The sequence below is a fragment of the Lissotriton helveticus genome, chromosome 12 (genome assembly GCF_964261635.1).
Source record: "Lissotriton helveticus chromosome 12, aLisHel1.1, whole genome shotgun sequence".
NCBI lineage: Eukaryota > Metazoa > Chordata > Amphibia > Caudata > Salamandridae > Lissotriton > Lissotriton helveticus.
Window position 1 is genome coordinate 831,366,722 of NC_136073.1, and position 21,402 is coordinate 831,388,123.

The window sequence follows — 21,402 nt, forward strand, 5'->3', positions numbered from 1 at the left end:
ATTCTAGGCTTCCTAAATTTCGGAAGAACATACATTGCAAATTACGCAGAAAGGGTCAAACCCCTTTATGATCTAATAAAACCAGATTTTAAAAGAACCAATTGGACTCAAATACACACAGAAATTTTGAGTTCCTTACAAACAGACATGTTAATTAAAACAAAATTAGAAACACGTGATAACACACGCAATCTTGTGATTCGAGTCATCCCAGGAAGATGCGGATTCACATACCTGACCTCTAATGAGGGAGAAAAGGTACCAATTGCATTCAAATCACACTTGTACACTAAGGCTGAAATGAAATTTAGCCCAACGGAAAAAATTCTTACTGCAACACAGACAGCTATAGCAAAAGAACGAGCCCTGGCACAAGGTAAACGAATAATAATCGTGACACCAATACCAGCCCTAGAGGCTGTAACAAAAGCAAGCATTCCAAATGCTAAAGCGCTCCATCCGAGATGGATACAATGGGCTAATTCTCTTGCTGCAACAGACGTGGCATACGAATTTGATCCTAACTTAAAAACACAAGAATTTCTCCAATATGAATTTGAATGTCCTCCGCCGACCGAAATTCTGCCTCTAGAACATTACGGCTGTATAATATATACAGACGGATCAGCACAACCCGCAGGAGGGGGTAAACAAGCTTACAGTGCTGCGTGCGCGATTGTTAAAGGTCGCTGGCACGAAGGAAAATTCAAACCGGCTATCACTAAGACACAATCTCTAGGAGATTGTACAGCTCAGCGAGCTGAACTACTGGCGTTTAAGATGGCGCTTGAAAATACCAATCGAGAATTCCCCACACTCATAGTGTGCGATTCGTATTACTGCGTTCAGTCTTACAATGAATACTTGCAGATCTGGCTTCAGAATGGCTTTAAGGATGCAAAAGGAGGCACAATCAAGCATAAGATGCTCTGGGAACAAGTAGTTCTATTACAAAAAGAACTACCAAAGACTCACGTGATACATACGCTGAGTCATCAACGTGATGGCGTTCACGTTGCAGGGAATTCATTGGCTGATGAGGCCGGAAAGGCAGCTGTGCAAACGGCTTCCGTAGCTGCCATCACACGGTCAAAAACAAAAATAGACAGCGAAATATTACAGGCTGTCAGCGCTACAGAAAAGGATTCGATAGAAACACTCCCAAAAGGCTTTCCAGTAAAATACTCATACATAACTGATGCAAACAATGTTCCTTTTGCTCGAATCCCTGGAGTGGGGGATAGGGCAATTCCAAACATGGAACATAGGTTAGGACTGATAATAGCGGCACACGAAGGGCTTGCTTCTATACATGCTGGCGTCTCTGCCACAGTATCATTATTAAAACAGAGATACTGGTGGCCACAAATGAGAAGACAAACAAGGAACTATGTATTAGAATGTGAAATATGTCAAAGAATGAAAGTATCAACGGTGAGACGTCCAGCGCAGACGCCCCTTCTAATCTCGGATAAACCATTAGCCTGTGTTTACCTAGACCACTGTGGTCCCTTACAAAGGGATGGTAACTCTAAATACATCTTGGTTGCAGTGGACTCATGCACGTGATTCATATGGATGTGGCCCCAGCGAACGGCTGACGCCAGAACTGTTATAAAAGATTTGCGAGTCTTTATCGGCACATACGCAATTGGCATGCTGCATTCGGACCATGCTCCTGCTTTTAGCTCTAGGGCTTATAAGGAGGCCATGGTCAGCATGGGCGTTACATTGCGGTACTCTTGTCCATTTCACCCTGAGGGGAACGGAATTGTTGAAAGAAAAAACCGTGACATAAAGCAATCTATAACGGCAAAGGTATTAGGTTCGGGAGCTGGGTGGGTCAAACATCTAATAAGTGTCCAACGTAGTCTAAATAACTTGCCAAGAAATTCTCTGAAGGGATTCAGTCCGTACGAATTATTATTTGGAACTAGGATGTTAGTCTTAGATCTCGACAGTCAGACTTCAGTGGTGAAGGAAAAATGCTTTGATATCAAAGATCGTTTGGCTGTTTTGCAGGACTTAAACGAAACAAGAAAAGACCTGAGCAACATAAAGTTGAAACAGCAGCCAACAACCACTGAAGAACCACCACCTGTCCCAGCAAGACCTGTCTGGATTCCAAAAGTCGGGGATCTAGTCAGAGAAAAGATCGCGGTAAAGAAGGAATTTGGGCCTTCTTACAGAAAAGCAGTTCCTGTCTTGTCTGTCAACGGGACAAGATCAGTTGTACTACCGCCGCTTGCTGGTAAAAAGGAGAACCGAGTTGTATCCATCGACCTGGTAAAACCACAATCATGTGGCCGATAACAAACAGTAGGCCAAGTGGACTCCCGATAAGTAGTAGAACACCAAGGTTTGCTACAAATACAGAGGTTCAATCTAAAAGGCTAATCACATTCGAAACGCCTACAGAACTAGAACAAGGACTATGCAACAATGCAATGGAACTTAGACCTCTGAAAACCCAAATAAAAACATTTAGCAGAGACACACCAATCTATAATGAAGTAACAAACGACTATGCAAGAAACAGTAATCCTGAAGCAATTGGAACAATTGACAGAACTGCATCCGGCTACTTCATAAACTTCGATGATTCCTCTGAAGGCTTCACTGAATCAAAAACACAGCCATCAAGAAAAACCTTTAAAGATAAAGTTAAAGTACTTTTGAAACAACTGAAAGAAACATATCTAATTTCTCCATGGATTGAATTTTGGGTGGGTTTTGGTGCATTTATCCTCATACTTTGGCTCATCATGGTACTAACTTTGGGACGCTTCATTGAGGGAAAATATGCTAAAATGGACACAGCAAGTCAGAAAATCAACTTGATCCTCAAACCACACACATCTTCACACGTGGAGAAAAGAGAACTTTCTTCAGTCAACTTCACAGCCAATCCTATACCGGGTGGGGTAGCATGGGACAAAACTGACTACGAAATTTATGGTCCGGTTGAAATCCTGAAATATCCACACCAAATTAAGATCTCGTTGAGTGACTTTGTAAAACCAAGCTCATTTGCTGATGATTGGGACTTTGAAAGTATAAATAATATGATGTCTGACTTAGTGATGTCTGCTAAATTTACCAAACATGATTATTTGCAGGGTTCGACAAATTATGATAGTATGTACTGTTATAACCACTATGGTAACCATTTTCTACATAGATCTGCACAACCTAGAAATGTTTTAAATTATAATCAATGGGAACATTGTGCAACCCCTCCAAAAGGAAGCTCAAGAACCGTTTATGACAAATATTCATACTTTTCAGGTTTCAACACAAGTAATGCCGAAACATTTTATTTCAAATTGTCAAATAAGACAGGGACAAAGACCATGATAACAAACACGAAATTGATATATTCAGACTCATTTTTTGAACAAATGAATACTTTTGGTTTTGATTATTGGGACAAAAATGTTGAAGTAAAAAGTGTTTGGGGTACAAAAGAATGGCAAGTACAGGGTATAGAATCTTTGTTTAGAGCCTGCATGATCCCAGAACAAATTATATTTTTAAATGACACTGTTCAACAAACTACCTGTCTTGGCTTAGCCAAAATCAAAGACTTAAATAAACCGTCTATTCCAAAACCAACAATGAACAGCAATAGCTCCACACATGAAGAGATAGACGTAAATTATGTATTAAACCAAAACAGAACACATCCTGATTGGAAACAGTGGTTGATCTGGCCCACAGATACTAATAACTGTCAAAACAGATTCCTGAACAAAACACAGGGGTTCAAAATGACCAGGCCAGACCCTAGATATTCCCAAAGACAACACCCAGGAATAATAACCACCTACAGTGTGGGCAAATTATGCCTTCAGTGGCTACAGACTTCCACACTGGCAGAAATTAAGCAACACCTAACTTTACTTACTGATGGTGCTGACTTGCGTGATTTCATTATGGGACCGCGCAAACAGCGTCAGAAACGTTTCATAGCAGCCTCTGTATATGCAGCATACAACGAGGCCTGGAAGGTGACTCAAATTGAGACAGCAGAAAGAATACGGGAAATTGACCGTATTAATTTCGAAAAATCACTTTCTGTAGTGGACAATGGGTTAATGACTCTGTCCTCCAGAATTTTTTCTCTGGACAGCATTGTGTCTTCAGCAATCGACATAATATCGCAAGACTTGCTGTTGTTACAACACGGTCAGTCTCAATTGCGTTCTATTGTACAGCTTGGCTGGACGTTACAAAATCTGCGTTCAGGCTATGTGCCTTGGCGTTTAATCAACACAACGTCACTATTCAATATCTTTAACCTTACTGATAAACAAATCAGTATGGCACAGAAGGGTGCTGATTATACAATTCTGATTTCAAAAAGGGGGTGGTGTGACATTGATCCACATTCAGTCCATCACTTGTTGTTTTTTGCGATTATACAATTCTGAGCATTGAGAAACTCGAGAGATTACCAGTGACAACCAGTGACAATGTCAGAACGACCTGTCAGTGAATGGATAATACATGGGATAATTAATATTCCAATATCAACCTTCAGGTTTCAATACTGCCAAAAATATATACAGGCTGGCATGTACGAAAAATTGGGAAAGGGGTACATTAAAACAACATGGAACTTGCCCTATTCACATGCATGTGTCAGTAATAAAGGACAGAAAGTGTTTCTTAGTGGCAATAATTGTGCAATGTCACTGAGCGGTACACTTCTGTGTAATGGAATTAGTTTGCATGGAGCCTGTGAAGGGAACTCAAATAACCTTTCATGTCACCAGCTAGGCGCACCTGCAACAGAGAGACAACCATTCTTTCAAAGACTCTATAATGGGAGTTACATTCTAATTGTAGATCGCAGATGCTGTAGTCTTATGCCCGGGACTCCTTATCTCGTAACTACGACTGCGAAGGTCAAGTGCTGTGGACGCTTATTGTTCCCCAGCTCCCTTCCAGACAGGGAGGCAAGGGCATGGCCCAACTTGAAAATTACTTCTATTCGAATAGATACTTTAAGCAGAATGAAAACAGTGCTTCTTCAGACGCCGACCAGCCTCACGTCATCAAAAGAAACGTATGATCTCCTAGTCGCAAGGACGACTGCAGAGATTCACTCCTTATTATCAACTAATTCCCCCATACATTTCGCAGAAATCCTGAATGAAATCTTAAATATTTCTGATACCAGTGGAGTCTCAAAAGTATTTAAGACAGTATTTTCGATGGCATTAACACCATTCAAAGCCATACTGGGTATTTTTCCAGATTTCGTCCATTCGATTTTTGGCGGACTCCCCCTGATTTTGGGACTAATTGCAGGAATCCTATTCCTAGTCCTTATATTTCGTTATGGCAAACCATGTCACAGACAAAACACCTGCGACAAGGGAAGAAACAATCCTAGCCATTGGATACCGGGACCGGATATCAAAAATCCTGGGACTATCCCGGCTTAGAGACCTGAACATGACTTGGTTTCTTTCATTTCGACCAATGTGGCATCGATGTGTTTTACCTGTATTAAGGTGCTTGCTATGCGGAGAAGAATGCGTGTTAGACACCTGTCTGACTCTACAATCAGATGCGCCAATGGATGCAGAAACATTGTTGAGTCCAATAAAGGCTCATGCTTTGTGCTGCCCTCAACGGCTACCAATCCTGATGACGGCATTCGTGGAAGCTTCACCACTACGATTAAGGGGTAGTGAAGTTCAAGATGAAAGCAGCATTGATCAGGTACGACCTTCTGTCAGCAATACTAATCAAAACGTCAATGGAGATAATCATGCGCACGAATGCATGGTTACACCTTTTTCCGAGTTAGTGGAACTCTCCTAGGAAGCTGTTGACAGCTTTTTCGACAGTCTAAATGATATGATGTTCTCCCCAGAGCAGAAATAGAGACTTTTGAGCAAGCTCGCACACGGCGTTCCCTGAATTTGGCCTTCAACTAGAAATAGCAAAATACCATGAACAATTTTCCCTCCAGTTCACGGACAGCAATTTTTTTTCAGCAGCCCCAAAATATTTTTACGAATTTTTCGGGACACTTATTTTCTGCTTAAAGTAAGAACTATTCTTAGAGAACTAAAATTTCTATTTTTAGATACTTTATAGACATTAGCTGCCCGCTGGTATGTTCATAATTATTTTATTCTGTGATGGAATGGTCTCGAAACTTTTTTCTGTATTAAGAGCCATTTCATGTGTAAATTCTCATATACAAATTAGTGATAATGTATAGATATGCGTGATTACTTTAGCATTATTCTACAGCTTGAGTGCATATATTACATATGACTGTTTTTTCCGTATATTTGATAATTTCAAAATGCATTTATGTATTTTGGGGTGGTAAGGTATACACGATACTCTACAGTATGTTTTACTATGCATAGGTTCGTAAATATGTCCATAGTTAGCGTGGAGTGGGTGTGATGTATTCCTATAGGTTCTGTATCGATCCCCCTATTCCTGACCCTATTCTGGTTAACAAGTTAACTAGCAGCCATCCCATGAGGCAGAAAACCCCCATGATGCAGGAACCGTTATCTGATAAAGCCACACTACGGCACAGGAACGTGTTATCTGATTAGGTCATAACGCTTGCCATCTAATTAGACAAGCGATATTCCTCCAGCCCCTGATAAGGCATACGGAGTTCTCAAAACAAATCAAACCTATGACAGACCTGGGAAAAACCCTGCGGCCATTGTTTTGATTTCACCGAGAACTTCAGCAAAAGAATGTGCTAACGACCAGGTCGTATGACATCCTTATTGACGTATCTATGTCCATCCTTACGTCAATCTCGGCACCTTAAAGGTATAAATATTACCGATATTGCCCTATGCAAACACACGCGGTGGTGACGAGATCGGAGCAGCCAGACTTGCCGAAGCCCAGAGCAGAGCAGACCCCGCTGGCGCAGCCCCGCCTTCCTGACGCGCTGAGAACGAGACGCTGTTTTCTCCTGCCGAGAAATCCAGCTCCGGCGCTTCCGGATAGCCCTCGCAGGCAGCCTGGGATATCGAGACCAGAGACGAGAGATACCATCCCTCATTCATCCTAGATTCCAGGTACAGAACTGAATAACCCCTTGCAGAGAATTCTTTAGTCAGTCACTTGGCAAAACAAACTTAACTTAAACTGTAACTTTCTATTCCCGCCCACGTATTAGGCTTAGGTCAGGTACACGGGGTAGGCGTAGTTAGAAACACCAGTTGAGTACGATTAGTCAAATGTAAATGTGTATGTATTCATTTTATTCATTTTAAACCTTCATATGGCTTAGAAACCATATCAATGTTTTTACAGTATTATTTTATACTTCTGCTTTTATTGTATGCACTTTACTTAACCATAAGTATTGCAATAATATCGATCCATTTCTCTTGTATGAGAAAAGAGACTGATCAATAAATAACATCTTTTATTGAACACGCCCGTCTCTTCCTTTTCTCTACAATCTGGTGAGACTAAGAATGCACGTACTGACTGAGTAAAATAAGTTGTCTTTTGTTTTCACACGACTCTAGAGATACACTCTTGATTAGGGGAGAGCAAAGTTGTCATGTTCTATGGTTGTCAGAAACTAAATCCCTTCTTGTCTATCCAGGGAGGTTCAACTCCTCCTTGCCTATTCGAGAAAGTTTCTAGTGAACTCTGAGCTAGCTGGCAAAACCCAAAACTTTAAGTCTAATATCGACAGTAGTAGACCTAGTTAACGTCTGGTCTAGGCCTATACTATTGAAGGTATTATTCCAATGCGCAGAGCCTATTGGGATAATAGGAACTACACTACAACTTAAAGTATTAAACATATGTTACCAAACCTATCCATCTGTTGTCCTGCACTGCAGAAAGAGTTGGCAGCTTGAAAGAAGATGACGACACAGAATAAGAGGCAGACTTGATTTATCTGATTTTATGGTGAATTAGATTAACACTGTGCACCGACAAAGACACAAGGCGGAACACAGTAAGTGGAATGAGAGGTGGAAATAATAAAAGAAGGGTGCAAGGTGAAAACCTGCAGAGAAGAAGGGAAACTCAGGATGAATGGCAGTCCAAGCTGTGGGTAGTCAACATGCACACAGTGTGTTGGCAGAGAGACTAAGAGAAGTGGGGAGAAAGTAACAGGCGAGTCCGAAAGACATAAGTGAGATGAAAGCAGCCAAGTACTCCGAAAGAAGATGGAAGGGCTTGGAAGAAGAGTTTAATATTGGAAGTGTAAAACCGTATGAATCATTATGCAAAGTAAAAATCTGCAAGACCAATCCACTGATTGGGAAGCAAGTGATGAATAACATAGATTGGTAAACCAAAAAGAATGTGAGATGGCAGAGTAAGAGGGAAATTATATCAGATAAGGGTGTGAGGTAGAACAGGAAAAGAGACCTAGCTGAAGGACAGCAGTATGAACATTCCTGGGAGTAGAAGTCAGAGAGATCATATACACGTGTGGAATAAAGGAGAAGGAAAAACGATCAATGCTAAATGGGGTATCATTCAAACGGAGTGAAGCACTGAGCAATGCCTTATTGAGTCCATCCATCCATCCATTCATCCATCCATCCATCCAACAGAACAAGGAATTAATGGTGGTACTCTGCAGTGGGACGAAGGGTTTTTCATCTGATCCCTTTGAAGTAAGAGGTGTCCATCAAGCTGGCTTAGAATCTCCAATTCTATGCACATATAAGTGGCCTAGAAAAAGTCTGCTAAAAATACACTATTGATACCTGTTGTTAAATGCTTCGGCTCATGCAGGCACTTGTCTGCAAGAGTAAGAGTTTTCTCCCTCCCTGCCTGGCAGTCAGATCAAATTTGAAGCAGCTGTGAAACACCTGATCTCCCTGAAGTCCTGATCAAATGCCTAGGATTGCTTTGGAACAGGTCCTGTCCATCTGGCAGGAAGCCTGTCTGTCTGTGCCAGATGGCAAGCCAAGCAGCTCCCCAACCAAGTCACCAGTGACCTCAACTAACCCTCACTTAATCTGCCCTTTCAATATTCGGAAGGTAGTTGTACCCTTGAGGCTAGTATTCATCAGACGTCTTATCGCATCAATGATATCCGTTGATGAATACACTCTGATTCTCACTTATGGTATTCTTTGGTATCCCTAAGTAAAACAAATTCACTGATGCCCCAAGTCTGTTGTAGTCAGCAGCACACAGTGCACCATCTTTGCCCAAGCGCATAAAACGGGTTCAGTTTACAAAAGTAGCAGCTTTGAGTAGTCCAAAGCATGTTAAACCAGCCATGAAGTTGCTCAACAGGAAGCAAATACAGAAGAATACCACAACTTACTGCAAGACAGTCCTTTAGCATGGTAATAGTTGGCGGTCCTTTGGTAAACCTTACCTATAAGCTACATTCAACCATATAGTCTAACGTAGAGCATAAGGGCTGGGCCTAAGCCAGATTTTCAGTATATGAGTAAGATAAGAATGCAAACTCTGATTGTAAATTAAACTACCTTGCATAGTCTGTGGCTGTCATGAAAGTATGGCCTGGATCCGTCCCTCTGGGATCTAGTGTGACCACTCCGGGTATAGGTGTAAGCTATAGTGAAGCTTCTCCTAACAAGGTTCCCTCTTGGTAAATCTAATCTTAGCTACAACTGCAATGGATAATTGCAAAGGAAGGTGTCAAATGCCCTTAAGGCACACTCCTTCTGAGAGATATGCTCTCCACGGTAGACCTCTCTTCTATGTGAATATACCGCTCCATCTAACACACGAACGTGGATCCTGAAGCAGTACAGCGCTGGAGGTTCCTATAAATTACCACACTCCGCTACAACAAATACTGCTCTGGAGTTAATAAGAACAGCAGGTTGTAAGAGAAGACTTAGAGGACACCAGGTGGGTTCTTGTATTCATACAAAGGCAGCCAAGTGGAAAGCTATCGCAGACCTATCAACCATTACATCTGTTATCCATTTTATTGACTTACTGTAACCTGACTCAGTTTTGTGCTGTTCTGTTTCCCTCTTTTAGGCTGTGGCTCCCAGCCAGCCCTGCAGAAGGCCAGCAGAATTGTTGGCGGTTCCAATGCCGCAGCAGGAGAATTTCCATGGCAGGTCAGCCTACGAGAGAATAATGAACATTTCTGCGGGGCAACGCTCATCACCGAGAAGTGGCTAGTGTCTGCAGCACACTGTTTCAATGAGTAAGAACTCATCTATGATTACCTTTCTAACCGAACGCCTAGATTTAGAAATCTGAATAGGGCATAACTTCTTGTAACAAGTGCTGATTGATTAGTGTCTAAGAATTTCCCACGGTTCTATACATTTCCATTTTTATTTGCATATTGGCTTACTGGGGCAAAGCAGGTTAATCTGTAAATCGTTAAATAATATAGCTTTCATAGCGAGTCTTAATAGTTGCTGTCATTTACAGTATCTACGTCAAGCACCAGCACAACGGGCACATCATGGTGGCCTGTAAAGGCCAGTACTGTGGTACCCAATGTTCCGCCCCTTAGTACGGCTCGCTTATCCCTAATCCTAGGCACTGGAATATGATTTGCTGATGAATTAGTATATGGAGAGATTCATTCTCCCACTTTGAACAAGAGGTGGCACCAATACTTGCTCCTAGGAGTTGGTAATGACTACCTTGTGAATCCAAGGAGTACAGTCTCACATACAAATTCAATTGAAGAAATGCTTTTTAAAGACCCAGAAAGAGTGGGAAATGTTATATATAACCGAGCCATAGTGCCAGCCTTGCCTCAAATATTGCCTAGTCGATCTTAATCTGCACAGCATGGTAACAAAGAAGGAATGACCAGGAGATTGCATGCATTAAATAACATAGAGAATAAAATCACAACAATTGCAGCTAATTAGTCACTGAAAAAAATGTTCGACGATTTCTTGAGTTCCTAAGCTCAAATCACCAGGGGTCAGACAAGTGCTTTTGTGGTGTCACGGGCTGTGATGTCACAGACCAGGATTGTAATGTAACACATAGGCGGAGGAGTGTCGCCCCACTTCTTCTGAGCAGTGACAAATTAAAAATAAAATGATAATAACAAAACGTATCATTTTATTTTTCCTCCCTTACTTCCTGCAGCTGAGCCAAGGGCGGGCCGTCCATTCCGGCACGTTGACCCAGCCGCAGGAAGGAGGAGGAGTTGGTGGCACTGCTTCAAGTGCGCATGACTGTTTGACCGGCCGTGAAAGGCCGGCGAGACACTCATGCGCACTTCGATTTCTCCTCACGAGCTGTTTTTTACAGCCGGGTGGAGAACAAGCAGAGGGCCATAGACCATTAGTGAGTGCCTAACTAGGGCGGCACACTAATCACAGCTCTGGTCTCTTGCTGGGTAATACCAGTATGAGAGCATCGTCTGGATTGGCATAGGGGACCATGTGGTATGCTGGAGTCGAGGAGCAGAGGTGAGAAGAGCACCGACTGCAGATAAGCATTTTTTTTTTATAATCCCCAAACGCACTGCCCTCCCGCTGCCCTTCCCAACGCTGCCCCACCACTTAAATACCGTAGCAGCGGCCACTGGTAACACATGGAGATTTTTATATAAAAAGGGATGTGATTGTGATGCTGCAAGCAGTGAGGTGCATTCCTGTAGTTCTTGGATTTATATTAGAAACTGTGCTTTATAATGCGGAAGATATTTTTACAATTGTTTTCACCATTAAAAAATATGCCAAGCACATTGTGACAATGCAGATTCTGGCAGCACGCTTCTATACATATTGGCATTAGCCTTTTTTGTAAAATGCTGCTAGCCTGCCAACTCCTTCTGGTAGTTGTAGTCTCCAATGTTCAGAGTCAAATACTGCCCCATAGCACTGTGAATTTTCTTAAGCATGTCCTGCTATTTGTCGATATTTTCCGTCAGTATCTGCTCTATCTGGTGGCACAAAGATCTGCACATGCACACACATTTAAGTTGTAAACTAGTTTCCCATTCTTTGCAGTTTCTGCTCCTTCAGCAATTAAGAGGGGTTCTTTTTGGACTGGCCAACAAGCTTTCCTTCCTAGAACTTTGCTGTAGGAAACCTGCAAGTCAGTCACTTCCCAATAATTGAAATGCAGATCTTGTTGTTGACAAACACCAAAATTACATCAAGATACAGTTCAGTTCTTGTTCACGGCAGTGACTAGTGTTATAATGTGGTGGTGGCTTTGCTTAAGCACTTGGATCTACTTGTACATCGTGTTTTGATTTTGCTCGAACTATAGATTGCGGAGCAATGCTCTTGTCTAAGAGATCTTTCGTTGGTCTGTAACAATTTACCCTTCCAAGATCACCAATGCATTGCTGTTGCTTGTTTTGTGTTCCAGCTTTCAGGACCCAGCAGTCTGGTCAGCCATCCTTGGGACCACTACCATGAGCGGAACAGATAGCAGTTCGGTGACAGCCATGATCAGCCAGATCATCAAGCACCCGTTGTACAACCCGGACACTGCGGATTATGACGTGGCTGTCCTGGAGCTGGACTCCCGCCTGGTCTTCAACAAGTACATCCAGCCCATCTGCTTGCCTTCACCCACGCATGTTTTCCCTGTCGGCAAGTCTTGCGTCATCTCTGGATGGGGCTACCTCTCCGAGGACAACCGTAAGTCATGTTTGATCCTAACATAATTAAAGGAATTTAGATTCAGCTTACAAGTGCAAATTATTTTTAATAGGGCCAGCAGAGTTAAGTAAATAGATCACCTCTAACATTAGAGAAACATATGTCAGTACTAGCTCGCCCTCTCACTGTGCAACCCCACTTCATAAGTTTATCATTTTACACTTTCATGGAGGAACCCAAGCAGCTTTAGCAGGGCGATAGTTCAGTGAAGCTGCACATTTTTGCATTGCTCCTCTTGCCTTTTATAGCTCTAAGTAAATCCATAAAATGCTTTGTGTCACTTTTTGCCCTGCGAATGCCGCCACATAACCTGAGTGAATGACCTCTAAAAAATTTAGGTAAATCAGCAGTTCTTTCCATTAGCGATACCGGTCATTCGAGTTGGCGGGGAAGCCTTTGAGAGGGTTAGAAGTTTTGATTACCTTTGGGTAATAGCTATGGCGAATTTTAAGTGGACAGGACAACTTAGTAAAAGTTCACTGCTAATTGAACATAAGTCCAATGTCATTATCAGACTGCACAAGCAAACGAGCTCACGTTCGGTCTCACCAGCCCTAGAAGAGTATCGTGCTAAGGCTCAAGGCCCTGGGCTCTATGGTGCTAAGATCTGGGGTTGCACTGATGCTTCTTTATTATATATTGCTGGAAATAAATGTGCAAGCCAGTTGGTTTCTGATCTAACTAGTTTGCCTCTTATTCCTTTGTATTTCGACATGTGACTAAAATGAATTGCAGACCTGGCTGCTTGCATATTGGGTCCACCTATGGCTTACGCCTGAACTAAATGAGTATAGAGATTCCCTTATAGACCTATTAAATGTTGCAGGTGACATATCAGTACTGTGGGTTAAATTTGTTTCTGATTGGATGAGCAGGTTGGGATTGCAAAGGCAAGGGGCTGGCCCCAAGACTATATGCAAAGCTGATCTTAATGTCCTGAAAACTTGATATTGGATGCATATTCAGGAGGGTTAGGTAAATAACTAGTTAAATGGATACAATGCAAATAGGTTTTTAAGCCCTTTTCACTCTTTGAGGAAATTTTAGACACCATTTCTCCACCCCTAGGAAATGTTTGTAAATCAGTTTTCGATTAAAATCTTTTACTATCAAAAGGAAACAAGATCCACTCTATACATTTGCCCGGCCTGTGGCTTGGCTAGTAAAGACCAGATACATATAATGTTCTTTACCCAGTGTATTTCGGGTCTCACTGTAAATGGATCTGCCCAATATGTCAGGACTTCGGTTTAACCATATATTTTGTGGCATATAGAATTTTAAAAAGTGATCCTCTCAAATAATTGTTTTTGCGATCAGTAAAGTTTCACAGGTGGTCTGGTTTAAGCGTAGTAAAATTGTAGCAATAGCAGTGTATCAAAGAAGATGTATTTTGATTATCAATTCATTTTTCATAAACCTTTTTAATTTTAAATTTTTATGAGACCAGTGATAACAACTTTTGGTCCTTCTCTTGCCTTTTTTTGCACACAGCCAATGATTGTTTTTCCATTAATTGTAGATAGGAATGGATTTAAAGTGCTATTGATTTTACTTTATGGACAAGTTGATGTATTTAAATAATTTGGACAATTTGTTGTTTTAAATTGCATTTAAAAAATGTGATATATTGTGTATGTATACTTTGAAGGTGCATGGAAACCGAATAAAGTACTATTAGATATATCTGTCAACTGTCGCTTCCATAAAAAAGAAAAAAAAAAAGTTTTGTTCATTTCTATCACTTTCGTCATTTGCCACTTTCATTTTTTAAGCCCAATGTACAAGTTTATCAATGGCCACCTCTGTACACTAATCCAATGTTTTAAGTACATCATTCACCACACATAGCAGTGAAACCCAAAAGTGCCTGTGCAGCAGATTCTCAAGTTCCAGAGGGAGGAACACACACTTATGAGTTCTGCCACATTATGAAGGCTAGAATAAATTCCTAATTTCCCTTTACCGGATGGTTTCTGAAAGTTTTCACTTAACATTACTTTAAGGTCTAAAGAGCACCTCAGACTGCATTTCTTCTCATGGTTTAAGTGTCTAAATAGGAATTTAAGAGGTAATGCTCCTACACAGAAATGTAGAGTTTCAAAATAAAGCCCACAAATTGACAATTTTGTAGAATTCTGCACATTGGTCTCCCAAGGATATTAACTTCTGTGGATCGTTTGGAAAATCTTAAGAACTCCACCCATGATAGGGGATGGGAGACCTACCATTGAATTGGCCATTTCAGAAAAGGTCTGGATAACCCATTACTCTGCCCTATGTAATGGTCCATCTCTTAATGAGTATCCACTTCCGCAGTCCCCGTCCACATACAAGGGCAACCTTCATGTTACTCTGGATGAAACTATGTTAGCCCTTGAGCATAGTAAAGGGGGCAAGGCCCCTGGTCCCGATGGGGTTCCAGTTGATTTGTTAAAGTCAAATGTAATGTTATGGGCCCCTCTTTTAACACAGCTGATTAATGCCAGTGATGGCTCCACCTTCCCTAAGACTTGGTCTGAATCAATCATCGTGCCAGTCTTCAAGAAGGGAGATCGTCAAGATCCTGTTTGCTACAGACCGATCTCCCTTCTTGACTCTATGGTAAAGGTGGTTGGCCAAGTCATCCTCCAACGGATACAGGATTGGGCAACTGAATCCAATGTTTTATCTGAACTGCCGTATGGGTTCCAGGAGGGCCTGGGTACCTTTGAACAAAGTCTTAACCTGGCTATGTTAGTCGGGAAGTACACACAAGCAAAAAATGGGAAACTATATTTAGTTTTCGTTGACTTGACTGCAGCTTTCGACTCTGTGGTCCATGCAAGGCTTTGGGAGACCCTTGCTGATCTTGGGGTGGATCATGGCCTAATCGCTTTCCTGCACCGTTTTTATGAGAGAGCTTCAGCTAGTGTTCGATTTGGGACGAAGGGGCAATGCACATAGGGATTTCCTGTTAGAAGAGGAGTGCGCCAGGGATGTGTGCTGGCCCACTTTCTTTTTAACTTCTATATAAACGGTATGGCTGACGCACTTCTTAAGGGGGGCTCAGACTTTCCGCAAGTTGGTGGGAGAGGAATTCCGGAATTCCTGCTCTCCTCTACGCTGATGACGCGGTCATTATAGCGCGCACAGGCAATGGCCTACAAAAAGCCCCGACTAGTTTTAGTGCTTTTATGGGTGACCTGGGATTAAAAATAAACCTCTCTAAGACCTTTACAATGAATTGTGTATCTGGGTCTTGGAGCACTACTGGCCGGGACATTATTCTGGAGGGAAGCAAGATAGCTAATACAAGGACCTTTTCATATCTAGGTGTCTTGGAGCCAAGCAATCGCCAGATAAAATTGTCCTTTAAAAGATCCATTAGTGCCTTGACCACCTTTACCAAAAGATTAGGGAGGAAACCACCCAGGGAGCTTATACAAATATACAAGGCTCACTGTGTATCGGCTGCGGTATATGGGGCTGGGGTTTGGGGCATTTCTAATCCGACCTCCCTGCAAACAGTAGAAAATCTCTTTCTTCGTTTTATTCTTGGTGTTCCACCTGGTACGTCTTCTTTTGTTTGCCATGAGGAGTTGGGTCTTTTATATATTATGGATCTTATTAAACTTGAGCCCATACTCCTTTGGCACAGGATTTGGTCTAGTGAACAGACCCAATTAAATTGCGATATCCTGCACGATTGCATGAAGCTAGATGGAGCATTAAAAATTCCTTGGCTCAGGTATATTTTCCAGTTTGCCAAAGATCTTGGTCATCCTGAGTATTATTTAAGACCGAACTCAATAACCCAAATGTCCTAGAAATCCCTGAAGAAAGAATGTTTGGCTATATTGGGATCTGCGAGATTAGCGGTTGAAGCTCCAAAACCCACAGTCATCTACCATCAGCTAAGGCTTACAACCTTTGACATGGAACCTTACTTAAATTTTGTCTCCAAAGATCATGACAGAATGTTATTAATGAGATTCCGGTTAGGAATAGTGCACAGAATTTTGACTATCCCGCTAATGAATGACTGGTCAAGAGAACTCCCTCGGTGTATGTGTGACTCTACATCAGAACAGTCTACCATTCACTTACTTTTCTTTTGTAAATTTTTTAAGGAAATTCTGGATACTTCCTATTCTGAGTTCCTTCGGCCTAAGACAATGTCATCCAGCCCTCGTGCGATTGCAATATTTAGAGAATGAATTTGTGGCTTGGAGGGTTTCTAGCTTTTTGAAGAAAGCTGTGTGGCTGAGGAAAAGTATGTTTTTTGATCCCTGACGGGCTTTTCCCCTTTTAAACCTTTTTTTATAAATATTTTAAAATGTACAGTTTTATCATTCCCTTGAGATCTGTATTTTTATATTGTGATTTATCTTTTTTTATAGATTTTGATGTTTGCTTTTATGATTATATGTATATGATCGAATAAAGCTCGATTTGATTGAACTTCTGTGGATCAGAGTGGAACGACTTGATCCACTACCAAGAGGTTCCAAAAATTACAACAGTTTATCGTATTTCTTTTCTACCTCTTCCATCAGCGATAAAACCGGAGGATTTGCAGCATGCGACTGTGGTACTGTTGGACCAAACACTCTGCAGTGAGCTCTACAGCCATGTCATCACCGACCAGATGCTGTGTGCCGGATACCTGGCTGGAAAGGTAGATTCTTGCCAGGTGAGACAAAGGGTGCTTTAGCTTTTTAGATCTGTGTGCCATCATGGAACATGTTCATTAACACATGGAAAGTAAAAGTAATTTGTACCCTCTCCCTTACATTCACTGTACCTTTTATCTTTCTCTTGCCTTCATGTAGACTTAGGCGCATATTATTTAAAGTGCACCGGGGCACAATGAGAGTGCGCCCCCACTTTCGGCAGGCCGTCACTTGTATTACAGAAGCAAACACAGACACTTGCCTGTTCTGCAATACAGGTAGGCTCAACACACACGTATTGCCGGCGCTATTCTAAAGGGGTGTTCCCTTATTTGCATGGTGGCGTGGCCCCATGCAAATGAGGGAAACACTTTGCCTCTACAACTGTGCCATATTATGGACCCAGCGGCAAAGGGCTGTCAGGAGGCGCACTCATTCCGTGCCACACAGAGGTGTCTCACTCTGGTGTGCATCCCCTGTGGGTTACCTGGGAAAGTGAGTCACATGGTTCACCCAGATATTTCAATTAACGCCAGTGCCATCCCTCACTTCGCCCATCTGCGTGGGGATCTCTGTCTGCCTTTGAGGAGCATTTCGAGGTCTGACTGCACCATTAAAGATGTAGTGGCACATAGTCTCTCTGCCTTTCACTAATGCGCTGCCCACAGAGCAGCTGTGAGTTGGCATCTTCTTGGGGGCAGCTGTGAGTTGGCATCTGCCTTGGTGGCAGCTCATTATCTGTAATACAAAGCACTGTCCCTATTTGCACCTGGAGTACCAGGTTAAAGGTGCACCACAGCATAAACAAGGCCCGTGCGCCCTACCTATAATATGATTCAGAAAAGGGGGTGGTGATGAACAGAGTGTCTGAATTAAGCAGACCACTCTTACCCAGTCCAAAGATCAGGGCTTGATCCATCACCGTTATTTAGCTCACTGCCCCATCCCAGCTCAGAACCTGGCTATATGCAAATTAGTCTGTCCCTGGCCCAGTGCATCATGGGAACAGGGCAGACCAAACTACCAAGCCAATTCTTCACCAGAAAGGAGACAAGCTACCGGGGACCGGTTTCTGGCATTTCAGCCTCGTCGGCCCGGCTTGCTTGAATCCTGATGGAGCAGTGAGCAAGGGACTTATCTCTTGACTGGGTGAGAGTATTCTGCTTAATTCAGAGACTCTGTCCATCACCACCCCTTGTTGTAAATATTTTTGTCCTACCTATAATATGGCCCATACATCTACACATTTCATGTGCCTTCTCCAGTAGCATCATACCTTCCTTATATCATTTTTGTTTCATATACTACATTACCTACCATGTAGCAGATCCTCCCTTACCTTCTCAAGTAATATTGTTGGGGGTTTTCTCCACTTAATTTGATTGTATCATTTCCACTACCTTTTTCTTACTTTCCTTCTTTATAAGTTCTTGTTCACTTTCATTGGTGTTTCTCTCGCCTTATCTTCATATGCCCATTTCTCTATCAGGTCTCGCCCCTTTGCTTAATGCTTCTTGATACCCACCATGCTCTCTCTCTTATCTACATCACACTACCACCATGATTTCCCCCGTGTCTGCAAAGCACCCTCTGCTGTACATTCACTATACCAAACCTCCTCACCTCTTTGAATCTTTTCTCTTAATTTTATCATACTTTTTCCCCTTACTTGCCTTGTTCTCAATTACCTTCACTGTAACTTCTTTCTCACTTTCATCGTCCCATCTCTTTTCTCTACATCTTACAGTTGTTTCTGTTTACCCAACCACACCTTCTTTCATGCCTATGCTGCATCGCCTTCCTTACCTTTATCATACCCTTACCTTTCCTCGATATCTTCGTCCTATCCTACCAATAAGCGTAATTATTTGCTTGCCTTTACCCTACTTGTAACACCATCCCTACCTGCACCGAACATTACCTCGAATATATGTATTTCATTCTCCTATTCATTGATATTACCATCTTACTTACCTTCTCAACACCGTCTTCCTTACTTTCATCTGACACGTCTTCCTTACGTCCATCATACATTCTCATTGACTTGGTGTAGGTTCATTTAATTCATTTATACCTATGCAAGCCTCTTCAAGAGAAGACTATTGCAATTTTTTTTCAAGTATCTATTTTTTTTATCAGGTCAGAGGTGTGTCTTGTATAGCAGTATAAATTCTCCTGTTGGACACTCAAGGTAGTGCTGTATTACGCGGCTGTGGGTCGGATGGCAAAGAGGTATCCCATGGCCATGTTATTTGAGAAAAGAGAGCTCGTGACTAGGTGGACGTGCGTGATGCTAGTATATTCCTTTATGTTATGTGTTTTGTTGCATTTTCTTTATTTAGATTTTGTTATATGGTATATATTAACATGTCAGTTTTTTTGTTATCTTGTGTTTTATCTTATGGTCTCTTATGTAAAGATATTAAACTTAATATCATGTTATATGTTATGTTTTGTTATATTGTTTGGCATGGTATTCAATATCCTTTTTGGATCCAAAGGTCTAGTGAGCATTTCTGAAGCATGATGATGGCAACTCCCAAGTAAGCAGGAGAAAATCTGTCCAGTTTAACCAGAGCCTTTGAGAATGATTTTCAAACTCTTTACTTATGGGACGAGATACGGATAGCCATAAGGAGTAAAACCCTAGATATGTTGATGACTCGAAGTTGGTCGAAATCAAGCTAACTCCTCTCCATCTGTTTGTTTCTTCAGGGGGATTCAGGTGGGCCGCTGGCTTGTGAGGCGCCCTCTGGCAAGTTTTTCCTGGCTGGAATCGTGAGCTGGGGTGTCGGCTGTGCCGAAGCCCGTAGACCGGGTGTATATACCCGGGTGACCCGTGTCAGAAACTGGATCCTAGATACTATTGCCTCGGCGGTCCCCGTATCAACTGCACAAGACACGTCTGCTCATGTGACCACCATGAAGAACTGGAACACTACGACCCATCTGGCATGGGTATCCTCCACAACCAAAAGCAAGCCTCACCAAAATACGCTACCAGCAGTTCAGCAGTCGAAACCTCCATTTTGGCCTCTTACAACTACCAAATCCTTCAGCACGTACAAGCCTCAAGGTATTGTATCTTCTCAAATGATTGTCTGCCATTTAACGTTTTGAAATATATGGCACCTGTTTCATTTACCCCAAACATTTTGTACTATATACTTACTTTATGGGCTTTGGGTAAGTCTACTTCGCCCATTAGCATCTTTTGCTCAAGCTTCTACCGCCATTGGCTGATGTGATTGTCCATCTCCTCTTGAATTAGCCCACAGCAAAGTTTTATTCTCACCTTTTCTGTTGGCTGTTTGGGTTTGTCCTTCCACCTCTCTTGCAATGCATGATGGAATATTTTACATCAGCCACTGAGCCACCTAGTGGACTGAGCAACGAGCGCTGACAAACGCATCTGAGAAGTAAATTCTAGAAAAAATACCACATCTATTTTCATATGCGTAAATCTGCATGTACACAAACAAGCACTGGCAAAGCTAACATGTTTGACATTTATGTTGTGCACATGCCTGATCCACAAGCCATTGTCATATCAAACCTGGCTTTTCAAAACTTGCCTTACATGATACTGGATTGGGATCAATTAAAGAATGAATTGAGATTTGGTATCTCTCTGCAACTCATTTACCTACTCAACCCAAAGCCATATTGTCTTCTACTTCATATGTTGTGATTGTACTGCACAGTGTTGTGGGTTTTGCATAGCATGGCTTTCAGCCACTTTGCAGGATCTGTGTTCCAAACTATCAAAATAACCATGCTCAGCCTATGCTTGCCATTGTATATCGATCGTGTGGTTGAGACTAGACTATTGACAAGCTTGCAGGGCAAATATGTTCTTAAGCGTTTTCCTGAAATGGCGATAGATGGTCCTGCACCTTTTTTCTCGTGTGCGTGTCTACTAATACTATATATATATATATATATATATATATATATATATTGGGCCTTTCATTGCCTAGCATCTCCTCCGAAAAACTGGCTTGGATTTAGGTGGCGCCATTTTGAAATATCCAATCCGTTTGTGAGCGGAGAAGGGTTGATCGTGCATAGGTTGAACATTTTGATCTACCTCCTGTAACACTGCTTCACACCTCACTTCTTTAAAGTTT

The 21,402-nt window shown here is 42.0% G+C and overlaps 1 protein-coding gene across 1 annotated transcript in view; it reads left to right on the forward strand.

Moving 5' to 3' along the window:
• Positions 1-21,402, forward strand: part of TMPRSS9 (transmembrane serine protease 9) — a 124,065-nt gene that overhangs the window by 20,656 nt on the left and 82,007 nt on the right. Inside the window, exons 4-7 of the mRNA XM_078668825.1 lie at positions 10,003-10,174; positions 12,322-12,596; positions 17,156-17,292; positions 19,988-20,348. Coding sequence (XP_078524951.1) covers positions 10,003-10,174; positions 12,322-12,596; positions 17,156-17,292; positions 19,988-20,348 — 945 coding nt within the window. The remainder of the gene's footprint in view (positions 1-10,002; positions 10,175-12,321; positions 12,597-17,155; positions 17,293-19,987; positions 20,349-21,402) is intronic.